Below are 14,059 nucleotides of genomic sequence, written 5' to 3' on the forward strand. Positions count from 1 at the left end.
GGCGTCCATGCTAATGATATTTGCAGCTGTGATGTGAGCAAGTCTGGAAGCGGCGGTGACAGCTGAAGTGAATTTTTAATCAAAGCACCTTGAGGTTTTTGACAGCCACAGCCGGGTCGGTGAGGAAGCTCTGCCGAACGCTGATCTCGATGCCGGCCTCCTTGACGCGCTGCTCCAGGTCGTCCAGAGTCTAACGGACAGAGAGAGACGGAGAAGAAACCTCAAAATCGGCATAGAAAATGTCAGAAGAGGCGATTTTCCACAAAGGGTCGATCGTTAACATCAATTACAACGATGCGGATTAACAGTCTACGTATTGAGCGGCGGTGCCATCGTTGCGCCTCGGATGCTGATTCTCCCGACAAATACAGTGGTAATGCCGGGAAATGAAATGAATTTAAGAGTAGGAGTAGTTAGCTAGCTTTTAGGGAGTATTCAAGTAGCTAACTTTAGCTAACTTTTAGGAACGATTCAAGTATATTTAAGACATGGTAGCCATTGTTTAGGGAGTATTTCAGTACATCAAAGAGTATTTAAATAATGCTCATGGAGGATTCAAGTAGATGGAAGAGCAGTTAGCTCTCATTTCGGACTATTCAAGCAGATTTAAGAGTAGTTAGCCAATTTTAAAGGAGTAATGGAGTACATTTAAGAGTAGTTATCTTACATTTAGGGAGACTTCAAGTATATTTAAGAATATTTAGCTGACTTTTAGATCGCAATCAAGTGGACATAAGAGTGGTTAGCTGACATTTAGACACAACTCCAGTAAATGTAAGAGTAGTGAACTTTTAGGGTATAGAGTAGATTTAAGAGTAGTTATCTTACTTTTAGGGACAGTTCAAGTAGAATTAAAAATATTTAGCTAACTTTTTGATCGTAATCAAGTGGACATAAGAGTGGCTAGCTGACATTTGGGTACAACTCCAGTAAATCTATGAGTAGTTAGCTCATTTATAGCGTCGATTCAAGTACATTTAAGAATATTTAGCTAACTTTCAGATCGTAATCAAGTGGACATAAGAGTGGTTAGCTGACATTTAGGCACAACTTCAGTAAATTAAAGTGTACTTGGCTCATTTTTAGCGTCAATTCAAGTAGATTTAAGAATATTTACCTAACTTTCAGATCGTAATCAAGTGGATATAAGAGTGGCTAGCTGACATTTAGGCACAACTCCGGTAAATTTAAGAGTAGTTAGCTCATTTTTAGCATTGATTCAAATAGATTTAATAATATTTAGCTAAATTTTAGATTTCAAATACAAATGGATTTAAGAGAACTTTTAGGGAGTATTCCAGTAGATATAAGAATATTTAACTTTTAATTAGTAATCAAGTGGATTTAAGAGTATTTAGCTAACATTATAGGGACTGTTCGAGTATCTTTAAGAGTAGTAAGCTAGTATTTAGTGTCGATTCAAGTAAATTTAAGACATGTTAGCCATCTTTTAGGGAGTATTTTAGTACATCAAAGAATAGATAATCTTCATGGAGGATTCAAGTACATGGAAGAGTAGTTAGCTCTCATTTTGGACTATTCAAGCAGATTTAAGAGTAGTTAGCAAACTTTTAGGGAATATTTGAGTTGATTTAAGAGTAGTTATCTTACATTTAGGGACACTTCAAGTACATTTAAGAATATTTACTTAACCTTTAGCGGACATAAAAGTGGTTAGCTGACATTTAGGCACAACACCAGTAAATTTAAGAGTAGTTAGCTCACTTTTAGCGTCAATTCAAGTAGATTTAAGAATATTTAGCTACCTTTTAGACTGTAATCAAGTGGACATAAAAGTGGCAAGCTGACATGTTGGCACAACTCCAGTAAACTTAAGAGTAGTTAGCGAACTTTGAGGGAGTATTTGAGTAGATTTAAGAGTAGTTCCCTTACATTTAGGGACACTTCGAGTAGTTTTAAGAATAATTAGCTTACTTTTAGATTGTAATCAAGTGAATAAAAGAGTGGCTAGCTGACATTTAGGAACAACTCCAGTAAATTTAAGAGTAGTTAGCTCATTTTTAGCCTCGATTCATGTAGATTTAAGAATATTTAGCTAAATTTTAGATTTCAAATACAAATGGATTTAAGATCACTTTTAGGGAGTATTCAAGCAGATTTAAGAGTAGATTAGAATAGATTTAAGAATATTTAGGTAACTTTCAGATCGTAATGAAGTGGATACAAGAGTATTTAGCTAACATTTAGGGAGCATTTGAGTAGATTTGAGAGTAGTTATCTTACATTTAGACACAACACCAGTAAATTTAAGAGTAGTTAGCTCATTTTTAGCGTCAATTCAAGTAGATTTGAGAATATTTAGCTAACTTTCAGATCGTAATCAAGTGGACATAAGAGTGGCTAGCTGACATTTGGGTACAACTCCAGTAGGCTAAATTTAAGAGTAGTTAGCTCATTTATAGCGTCGATTCAAGTAGATTTAAGAATATTTAGCTAGCTTTCAGATCGTAATCAAGTGGATATAAGAGTGGTTAGCTGACATTTAGGCACAACTCCAGTAAATTTAGGAGTAGTCAGCTCAATTTTCGTGCCGATTTATGTAGATTTAAGAATATTTAGCTAACTTTCAGATCGAAATCAAGTGGATATAAGAGTGGCAAGCTGACATTTAGGCACAACTCCGGTAAATTTAAGAGTAGTTAGCTCATTTTTAGCATTGATTCAAATAGATTTAATAATATTTAGCTAAATTTTAGATTTCAAATACAAATGGATTCAAGATAACCTTTATGGAATACTATCTAATTGTGAGCTGAATAATTTTTTGGTAACTTGAAGCCAAAAAACCTTGTAAAAATTTTTGTAAAATCTATTTTTCATGTACCGAAGCTTTCATATCTCGAGGTGCCACTGAGTCCGATAATCGTCGAGAAAGATTGCCAAAAAGGCCTAGACGGCGTAGTAGCTAAACAAACACCGAGAAGAAACCCCGCGGCTAATTAAAACAATCCCGTCTGAAGCAAACAACATCAACATGACCGAACCGAGAAAGTGATTAAAAGATAAAGCCAATCAAGTTTCAAACGAGCGCTCGGTTGCCTGTTTGTTAATTTCTTGCGATGCATTAAATAAAACGAGGCTTCTCTTAGGTGCGGTCATGGGACTCAAATGTTAGCTCGTTATCTAGAAGACGCTTAAACTTCCACTCCGAAATTTACCACAAGAGAGCTGTCGAGATCTCAGATGGTAAAATTAGAACCCCGAAACGAGAACTGAATTGGGCCGTTCATCAAACAACACTGGTGAACTAGAACAGGATTTTGTGGTTTGGTATCTTGGAGCTAATAATGTAAACTGAAGGTTGAGATTAGCATTGTGGTGAGGGAATGAGAGTTTAAGGAGTTTGGGAATTACAACCATGACAAAATGGGTCAGGATAAGCAGAATAGCATTTAGTTTTAGACATGCAGTGGTATGAAAAAGTATCTGAACCTTTTGGAATTTCTCACGTTTGTGCATAAAACCCCCATCAAATGTGATCTGATCTTTGTCAAAATCACACAGATGGAGAAACAGAGTCTGCTTTAACTAAAACCACCCGAACATTTCAAGGTTTTCATATTTTAATGAGGATAGAAGGACAATGACAGAAGTGGGACAAATAAGGAAGTGAACCATCACATTTAATATTTGTGCCCTTCCGCCCTTTGGCAGCAATAACTTCAACCAGACGCTTCTTGTAGCAGGACTAATCTTGGCTCATTCTTCTCTACAAAACTGCTGTAATTCAGTCAGATTCCTGGGTTGAATCGCTGTCTTTAGGTCATGCCACAGCATCTCAATGGGGTTCAAGACTGGTCTTTGACTTGGCCACTCTAGAATGTGTATTTAGTTTTTCTGAAACCATTCTGACGTTGATTCACTCCTGTGTTTTGGATCATTGTCTTGTTGCAGCATCCATCCTCTTTTTAGCTTCAACTGTCTGACAGAAAACCTCAGGTTTTCCCGCAAAACTTTTGAATTCATTCTTTCATTAATGAATGCAAGTGTTACTCCCAAAAAATTCAACTTTGATTTCATCAGTCCACAAAACATTTTGCCAAAACTTCTGTGGGGTGCCTTTTTGCAAACATTAAACGAGCAACAATGTATTTTGTTTTTTTTTTAGACAGCAGTGGCTTCTTCCGTGGAGCCTTCTTGGCCATAGTTTTACATATAGTTGATGTGTGCACACAGATATTGGACTGTGCCAATGATTTCTGTAAGTCTTTAGCAGACACTTTAGGGTTCTTTTTTAGCTCTCTGAGTATTCTGCACAGCGTCATCTTTGGTGGACAGCTACTCCTTGGGAGAGAAGCAACAGTGCCAAACTCTCTCCATTTGTAGACAACTTCTCTGACTGTCGATGGATGAACATCCAGACTTTTAGAGATAGTTTTGTATCCTTTCCCAGCTTTAAACAAATCAACAATCCTTGATCGCAGGACTTAAGAGAGCTCTTTTGACTGAGCCATGATGCACACCAGTTTTTCATCAAGAACTTTTTTCATTTTCATTTCATTTCATTCGTTTATTTCAGGCCATTATTCCTTGTCAAGACAACAAATATATACAGCTCATATAATCGTGTAACAAAAAAGAGCAGCAAAGATAAGTAACATTGCAACATCAACTACATGCCTGAAAAGGAGTGGGAAGAAGAAAACTTATTTTATCCCACCCCTATTCTCATCTAATTAAGAACAAAAAATTCTTGCTACTTCCTTCCAAAAATGTAGGCCACCAAAGAAATCAGTTCAAACAGTTTTGCACATATACATTTTTGTAACAAATTTTGTTCCTTGTGATGAAGTTAACACAGGTAAACTTCTTACCAGGTGTGTGTTTTATAGTGGGCAGGGCAGCTTTAAAGCACTCATCATTGATTGGGCACACACCTGACTTAAATTGTTGGGTAAACATTGGTTTCAATTGCTCTTTAAGTCTCCTTAGGCAGAGGGTTCACTTACTTATTTGTCCCCCTTCTGTCATTGTTTGCATGCTATCCAGTGGCACCACCAGGGGGTGCCCAGGGGTGGCCACGGCCCCCCCTATAAATTTGTTGGCCACCCCACTGGCCACCCCGCTTGCCAGTATATCGTTAGATTGTTGTAGCATCAGTTATGCATTTCATATACGTTATAGCCTGGTTATCTGTTGATCCCTGTCGGGAAGTACTTTTAATGTTTTGTTCATTCAGTAATAATTATTTTTGTGTCACATTAACACTGTGTTGGGAAATATCCAGTTAAGATATGATTGCCTCTATATTTGCTTTTATTTCTATCTGTCAGCGCCTTCTTTTCCCCAGTAATTATTTTGTTTTGTTAAATGTACACCTTACGCCTAATGTATATATAACACAATAAAAAAGAATTGTTGTGGAACTCAAAATGTTGACTGGACAGTTATGGACTATGCACATGAAATCATTAGTAACATCAAATATTACACTTACACCTAAGTATATCAGTAGCCGTGTCCTTAAGTCTTTCTGATTGTTTTCCCCTGACCGTTTTACTGCAATAATATAATGAAAACATGAAATTATGGCTTTTAGTTTTGGTGTGCCACCCCACCCCAGTTTTTAAGTGGCCCCATCTGGCCACCCCTATGAAAAATTTCTGGAGGCGCCACTGATGCTATCCTCATTAAAATATGAAAACCTATGAATGTTTGGGTGGTTTTAGTTGAAGCAGAGACTGTATTTTTATCTGTGTGATTTTGACAAAGATCAGATCAAATTTGATGGTGATTTTGCAAATTAAGAGTTTTAGTGAGTTAGAGTAAGACTGTCAAAATGAGGTTTTTTGAATGGAGACTGGTCTCAAGGGTTAGGGAGATGATTAACACAACTACTAGTACATGAAATCAGAACTGGTAAATTCGGGTTTAGGTTTAAGAAATCAGAAAGGATAGGAATTTAGCGATAACAGCTAGCTTGGCTAGGTAGGTGCGAGGTTAGAAATAAAAAAAAAATGCAAAGTTTTGCTGTTAGCGTTAAAGAGTTAGGTAAGGCTTTACTTAAAACCAGGACCAAGATCACGACTTACCAGAAACTAGAATATACCGAGACCAATTCAAGACCAAGACGGCGGGTAACAAGCGCCACGGTAAGACTAGACTCCCGTTAGATGTACGTCTGCGCGCGGTACTGACCGAGGTGAAGACTTCGGTGGTCTGCTGGATGGTGGCTATGCGGGTCCATTTCCACTTCTGGAAGAGCTGCACCCGGGTGGGGTTGTGCAGTGTCGCTGACGGGTGCGTTCGGAAGAAGGTGGGGAAGCGCTGGCGGTTGGACAGCGCCGGCGAGCTGGAGCCGTACGACAGCTGTTCAAAAACAAACACTCTTGTCAGGTCTCCAGGGTGCGGACACCACAAATGATGTTCAAGTCAAATTCGGTTCACAATGCCAAAAGGGAGGTGAAGGGAATAGTATCCTTTCCCATATTTACTGTTTGTATTACTCTAATACCCCCCCCCCCCAAAAAAAATAGCATTTAAATCATAGTTTTAGAAAAACAAGTAAAATATATTTGATATTATGAGTAGTTGGACTTGGTGTGATTGGAATTTGCAGCGCCAAGAAAACGGGCATAAGACATACAGGATGCCTGCTGACTACGGAAGCCCAACGCGCCGTCATGCAGCTGACTGAGCGAGATTGACACTGACGGAGCAAGACAAGCAGGTGATGGTCAAGACATCTACAAGCCCACGTCTGGACCACCAAATCCCACCATCAGCTCTTCTGGTAACCAACAATGGACAGTCCAGAACAATGGCGGGACATCCTGTCTTGCCACAAGGAACGCCTATGAACAAGAAGACTCCACGGCTGAGAATTTGAACACTCAGCGCTGAGGCTGACAAAATCTCCAACTCCGGTTGCCTTGGCAACAGTGACGCACAAACTCATCGGCCCAACCTGCAATAGAAAATTACCCTAAACAACATCCAAACACACCCTTCTTCCCGACCACAGCACGCCTCACAATAGCCTTCAAAAGACGAAATTATCTTTTGTTGACTTGTGATACGGTGACTCTGGATTCAGCATTCCTCCTCGCCTGGGTCTATTTGTTGTATTGCCTTGTTGTCTGATTGCTGTAGACTTGGAATAAATTGTCAACTTGTGTTTCGAAGACTTTTCCGGCTTTTAAAATGGAGTCAATACAAGGGGTTAAGACTAAGGTGAACGCGCAGAATTTGGCCTTTTGGCCGGGTTGTCAGAGTTTGGCTGGCTTGATTCTGGCAATCTGGCTAAGAGGTCAAATTCCAACAAGGGGAAATAATGTGATGTAAAGAACGTTGATCTTTTTTACAAGTAAATTCGCCTGACTCACCACAATGAGGTTCCACATGCGAGCTGCCTCGGCCACGATGGTGGAGACGCCGCTGCAGCCGGGCATCAGAACGATCTTGATGGGCTCCGTGTACAGCAGATCGTACAGCAGCTTAGTGGACTCGCCGGGGTCGCACTGCAAAAATGCCCGCAATCGTCACAAAGACAGACATAATATATCCTCGCAATTCCAAACATAAAAAAAAAAAAAAAAAAAAGTTATCAAGAACGAGTGTCTGGTTTTTGTTAAAAAAAAAAAAGTCTCATCACACTTAAAATAAGATAAAATCCATTTAATTTGAGATTTGATTTGAGAAGTTTTGGCAGATTTACATGTAAGGAAAAAGAAACAAAATTCTCATTTTTGAAGTGGCATTTGTTCCAGTGTATTCATCCAAAACAATATTCATTTTTATGTTCCCAAGGCTGGAACAAAATCCTCTAATTTTCATCCATTCCAATTTGGCTTTTAATCAAAAGAATGTGTAATATTCGCTTTTTTACCAATATGCTTTATTTCGCATTTTATTTTATTTAAAAAAAAAAAAAGAAAAGAAAAGAAAAAAAACAAATATTCTTATGTCTCCGTTTTATTTATTTAATCTTTAATGATTTAATAAAAAAAAAATTAGTAATTATTTAATTTTTTAATTTTTAATTTATATTATAGAAATATATTTTTAAATTAAAAAAATAAAAATGGGGATTTATAAAAATTGTATTTTTTTTCATTTACAAAAAAACATTTACTTATTTTTATTAATTTAGCGATTTCCTTTTTAAAAAAATTAAAAAAAATTTTTTTAAAAACCCTATTCTCATATTCTTTTTTTATTTATTTGATTTTGAAGGGAATAGTATATTTTCTTGTATTAACCGATCAACTGTTTGTATTACTCTAACACACTTAATATAATCAAACAGGGAATGGTATCGTTTCTCTTATTTACTGTTTGATTGTTTGTATTACTCTAACACACCCAATATAAAATAAATAGCACTTATACAATAGTTTAAGGAAAACAAGCAGAATATAGGGCATAAAAGATACATGACGCCATCTTATCACGGAAGCCCAACGTGTGCATCATGCAACTGACTGAGCAAGATTGACGCTGACCAGGCAAGACATCTACATATAAGCGTCTGCACCACTCCCGCATTCAGTTCTCCTGGACAGTCCAGAACAAATAGCGGTACATCCTGTCCCAACACAAGGAACACCGGAGAACGCCTGATATCCTGATAACAAGACGAATATGACTCCAAGAGCTCCTTTGACGCTGAGGTGGCAAAATCCATAACCCTCATTGCCCTGACAACAGTAACTCCCGAATCCTCCTGTCCAATCCACAAAACAACAATAATCCTAAACAACGCCCAAGCACATTCTTCTTCTGCCCACAGCTCGCCCCGCGAGAGCCTTCAAAAAGACTGAATGTTTAACTAATCTTTGTCATTTTTCTTAGGAACCTTTTGTTGACTTGTGATATGGTGACCTTGGAACGAGTCTGCCTCCTCGCCTGAGTCTGTTACTGTTTCGCCTTGCTGTTTGATCGCCGTTGACCTGAATAAATTGTCATTTTGTGCTTCAAAGCCTTTTTCCAGCTTTCAAAATGGAGTCAGTACAAGGGGTTAAGACTATGGTGAACGTGTGGAGTTTGGCCTTTTGGCCGGATTGTGGCATGATTCCGGCAATCTGGCTAAAAGGCCAGATTCCTTCAATTTTTAAAAAGTACAGTCATTATTTTCTTTTGTATTAATTTTATTTTAAATACATTTTAAAATGTTTTTTTAATTACAAAAACAAAAAAGGGAACATATTTTTCAAATACTGTATTGAAAAAATATATTTAAAAATGTTACAGTGATTATTGACTTTTTTTAATTTCTGAATTTGTTTTTAAATAAAAATAAATAAAAAAGGGGGATTTTCAAAAATGTTTTTTTTTTAACAGTTAAATTTAGTTAAAAAAGGGCAAAAAGCATTTAATTTTTGAAGTTCTTTTTTATTTTGCTTTTTTTTTTTAAACCAATATTTTTCAGAAGTATTCTTATAACCTCTTTAAATTTTGAAAAGCATAGTGAATATTTTCTCTTGCATTTACTTTATTCTAGATATATTTTTTAATGATTATTTTTTTAATTATGAAAATAAACATGAGGAAAATATATTTTTTCAGAAGTATTTTTTTTTTAAAATGGAGGAAAATGTTTTTAGAAGTATTTTTTTAAAATAAAAAACAAAAATGGGAATTTCTAACGTTTGTATTGATTTTTTTCCCCCGACATTATTAATTAGAAAATTAAGGGGGGAAAAATATATTTTCATGAAAAACAGTATTCTTATAATCTCTATAATTTTTAAAGAGCATTGTGATTATTTTATTTTGTATTTATTTAATTTGATATATAATTTTCAATTTATTTTTTAATTAAAAAATACAGAGGAAACATTTTTTAAATTAAAAAAAAAATATATATATAGTGATTATTTTATCTTGTAATTTTGAATATCAACATTTATTGTTTCATTTTAAAAAATCGGAAAGTGTTATTTAATTCCTGGGTTATTTGGATTTTGGGGAAAATATTTCAAATAAAAACAAAAGATATATTTTTATATTTTTCTTTTTTGAAATAAATATTCTCAAAAATGTGTATTTATTCGGGCTGTCAAAATTATCGCGTTAACGGGAGGTAATTAATTTTATCACGTTACAATATTTGACGCAATTAACGCACATGCCCCGCTCAAACAGATTAAAATGACAGCACTGAGTGTCATGTCCACTTGTTACTTGTGTTTTTTGTCTCCCTCTGCTGGCGCTTGGGTGCGACTGATTTTATGGGCATTTTTCCATGAGCATTGTGTAATTATTGTCATCAACAATGGTGAGCTACTAGTTTATTTTTTGATTGAAAATTTTACAAATTTCATTAAAACGAAAACATTAAGAGGGGTTTTAATATAAAATGTCTATAACTTGTACTAACATTTATCTTCTAAGAACTACAAGTCTTTCTATCCATGGATCGATTTAACAGAATGTTAATGTTAATGCCATCTTGTTGATTTATTGTTATAATAAACAAATACAGTATTTATGTACAGTATGTTGAATGTACGTATATATCCGTCCTGTGTCATATCTTTCCATTCCAACAATCATTTACAGAAAAATATGGCATATTTTAGAAATGGTTTGAATTGCGATTAATTACGATTAATTAATTTTTAAGCTGTGATTAACTCGATTAAAAATTTTAATCGTTTGACAGCCCTAGTATTTATAAAAACAAATGCTCTTTGTCATGAATCAGACTGACAAATTTGCAAGCATCTATGAAAACAATGCAAATACATCACATTCATCATTATATTCATAACACTAAGTCTGCCATTGACTGTGATTGACGTCTAATGTCAACTAATGTGTTTTGGCATCCTGCTTTGCGTTATACCTTTTAATTATTAACATTTCTGTCAGAGTGACTCAATTACTCGGAGATTGTGTGTACTTTAGCTTGATGTGGTTTCAGAATACAAGTGACAGCGGCGATGGCTCGCCCGCCCTCCGCCATCAAGCCTAAAGAATTCTGACACGTGTGATGATTCAGCCTGGCAAAAACAATAGAAAGCCTCCTGACGGGTGTCGCCGACGATCAGCGGCCCGTGACGGGGCTCCTAATTTAGGACGTTTGTCTCTTTCCGGCTAACGAGCGACAACGCTTGACGTCCGTCATTTTCTTACTTTAGTCGCAGCCAGGCGGGAAAGCAAAATAAGAAAAAATTAAGTAGCGGGGCCAAAAAGGAGCACCTGCACTTTCTAATGAGCTGGAGGAAAAACATATTCAAGCGTGACTTTTCAGCCTCGCAAAATAGCTGAGGGGAAATTGGTAATTAAATTGGCAAGCGAGCTCTTGAGAAACCTTGAATTGATCATCAAATACGCCCACGTTAGAGGGCGTCAAAAAAAAAAAAAATGCGGTGCTAGTTTCGCATCAACCATCTGGAGGAGGACATAAGCCCCGAAATGAACCCAAAATGGCTGCTTTTGGAAAAAATGGCGGGATTTCTGTTTGAGTCAAGGCACGGGCCTTTGAGGATTTTTTGTGCATTAAATCATTTTCGGCATGTCCACTTAATTTCAGGTTATCGGATGAAACTGGTGTCAGGGACTAAATTGTATTGTTAATTTCAAAAGGGTGCTGGATGTGGGGAATGACTACTTGAAACAAAAATAGCCAATTTCCTGTTCAATTTCAGACATGGGTCCTTGAGATTTTTTTTGTGCGCCTTGTTATTTTGGACATGTCCACCAAATTTCATGGCATTATATGAAAGCAGAGTCGAGGGCTGATTTGTTATTGTTGTTTTCAAAGGGTGCTGGAAGTGTGAAATGGCTACTTGAAACAAAAATGGCTGACTTCCTGTTCAATTTCAGACATTGGTCTTTGAGACTGTTTTTGTGCACCTTGCTATGATGGACACATCCACCAAATTTCATGGTATTATATGAAATTGGTGTCAGGGCTGAATTTTTTTTGTTGATTATCAAAGGTTGCTTAAAGCGTGAAGTGGCTACTTGAAACAAAAATGGCTGACTTCCTGTTCAATTTCAGACATTGGTCCTTGAGACTTTTTTGTGCGCCTTGTTATGATGGATATGTCCACCAAATTTCATGTCAATAGATGAAACTGGTGTCAGGGGCTGAATTCTTTTGTTGATTATCAAAGGGTGCTGGAAGTGTGAAATGGCTACTTGAAACAAAAATGGCTGACTTTCTGTTCAATTTCAGACATTAGTCTTTGAGACTTTTTTGTGCACCTTGCTATGATGGAAACATTCACCAAATTTCATGGTATTATATGAAATTGGTGTCAGGGGCTGAATTTTGTTGATTATCAAAGGTTGCTTGAAGTGTGAAGTGGCTACTTGAAACAAAAATGGCTGACTTCCCATTCAATTTCAGACACTGGTCCTTGAAACTTTTTTGTGCGCCTTGTCATTTTGGACATGTCCACCAAATTTCATGGCATTATATGAAATTGGTGCCAGGGGCTGAGTTTTTTTGTCCATTATCAAAGGGTGCTGGAAGGTTGAAATGGCTACTTGAAACAAAAATGACTGAGTTCCTGTTCAATTTCAGACATGGGTCATTGAGACTTTTTTCTGTGCCTTGTTATGATGGACATGTCCACCAAATTTCATGGCATTATATGAAACTGGTGTCAGGGGCTGATTTTTTTTTTTTTTGTTAATTTCAAAAGGGCGCTAGATGTGTGGAATACCTACTTGAAACAAAAATGGCTGACTTCCTGTTCAATTTCAGACATTGGTTCTTAGACTTTTTTGTGCGCCTAATTATGATTGGCATGTCCACCAAATTTCATGTCATTAAATGAAACTGGTGTCAGATGCTGAATTTTTTTGTTAATTTCGAAAGGGCGCTAGATGTGTGGAATAGCTGCTTAAAACAAAAATGGCTGAGTTCCTGCTCAAATTCAGGCATGGGTCTTTGAGAGTTTTTTGTGCGCCTGCAGTGGACATGTCCACTGAATTTCATTCCATTAGATGAATTTAGTGTAAGGGACGGAATTTTTTTCTTGATTATCAAAGAGTGCTCGAAGTGTGAAATGGTTACTTAAAACAAAAATGGCTGACCTCCGGTTTAATTTCAGGCATGGATCATTGAGACTTTTTTGTGCGCGTTTTCATTTTGGACATGTCCACCAAATTTCATGGCATTATATGAATTTGGTGTCAGGGGCGGATTTTTTTTTGTTAATTTTGAAAGGGTGCTGGATGTGTGGAATACCTACTTAAAACAAAAATGGCTGAGTTCCTGTACAATTTCAGACATGGGTCATTGAGACTTTTTGTGTGCCTTGTTATGATGGACATGTTCACCAAATTTCATTTCATTGAATGAAACTGGTGTCAGGAGCTGAATTTTTTTGTTAATTTCGAAAGGGCACTAGATGTGTGGAATACCTACTTGAAACGAAAATGGCTGACTTCCTGTTCAATTTCAGACATTGGTTCTTAGACGTTTTTGTGCGCCTAGTTATGATGGATACATCCACCAAATTTCATGGCATTATATGAAACTAGTGTCAGGGGCTGAATTTTTTTGTTGATTATCAAAGGGTGCTGTAAGTGTGAAATGGACACTTGAAACAAAAAATGGCTGACTTCCTGTTCAATTTCAGGCATTGATCCTTGAGAATTTTTTGTGCGGCTTGTTATGATGGACATGTCCACCAAATTTCATGACATTATATGAAACTGGTCTCAGGGGCTGAATTTTTTTGTTAATTTCAAAAGGGCGCTGGACGTGTGAAATGATTGTTCAAAACAAAAATAGTACACCTACTGTTTAACTTAAACCTTTTTTTTAAATTTAATTTTATACATTTTGTAAGGAGGCGCATATTGTGTGCATGTGCAAAGACAGTGTATGTGCTGAGGCCCCATAAAAGAGCGTACGTTGCTTAAACCTAATCATTCTAGCATTAGCGCCACAGTCCTTCAAGCGCTAACAAAATTAGCATCGACTTGGCAGTTTTGACGCCCAAGCAGAAGCGACAATTTTTGCATCGCGAGCGAGGCGTTTTTCCTCCAATCAATCAGCGGCATCAATGTCTTCCTCCCCACGGGAGCTTTCACAGGCAGGAGGCCGCAATCAACCCGAGCAGATAGAAGACGT

The 14,059-nt window shown here is 36.8% G+C and overlaps 1 protein-coding gene across 3 annotated transcripts in view; it reads right to left on the bottom strand.

Moving 5' to 3' along the window:
- Positions 1-14,059, bottom strand: part of LOC130914235 (gamma-aminobutyric acid type B receptor subunit 1-like) — a 114,927-nt gene that overhangs the window by 48,080 nt on the left and 52,788 nt on the right. For all 3 annotated transcript variants that reach the window (XM_057833241.1, XM_057833242.1, XM_057833240.1), the window contains 3 exons: positions 7,347-7,481; positions 6,160-6,330; positions 89-190 (listed from right to left, as the gene is read on the bottom strand). In XM_057833241.1, coding sequence (XP_057689224.1) covers positions 89-190; positions 6,160-6,330; positions 7,347-7,481 — 408 coding nt within the window. The remainder of the gene's footprint in view (positions 1-88; positions 191-6,159; positions 6,331-7,346; positions 7,482-14,059) is intronic.

Source organism: Corythoichthys intestinalis, chromosome 4, assembly GCF_030265065.1.
Source record: "Corythoichthys intestinalis isolate RoL2023-P3 chromosome 4, ASM3026506v1, whole genome shotgun sequence".
NCBI lineage: Eukaryota > Metazoa > Chordata > Actinopteri > Syngnathiformes > Syngnathidae > Corythoichthys > Corythoichthys intestinalis.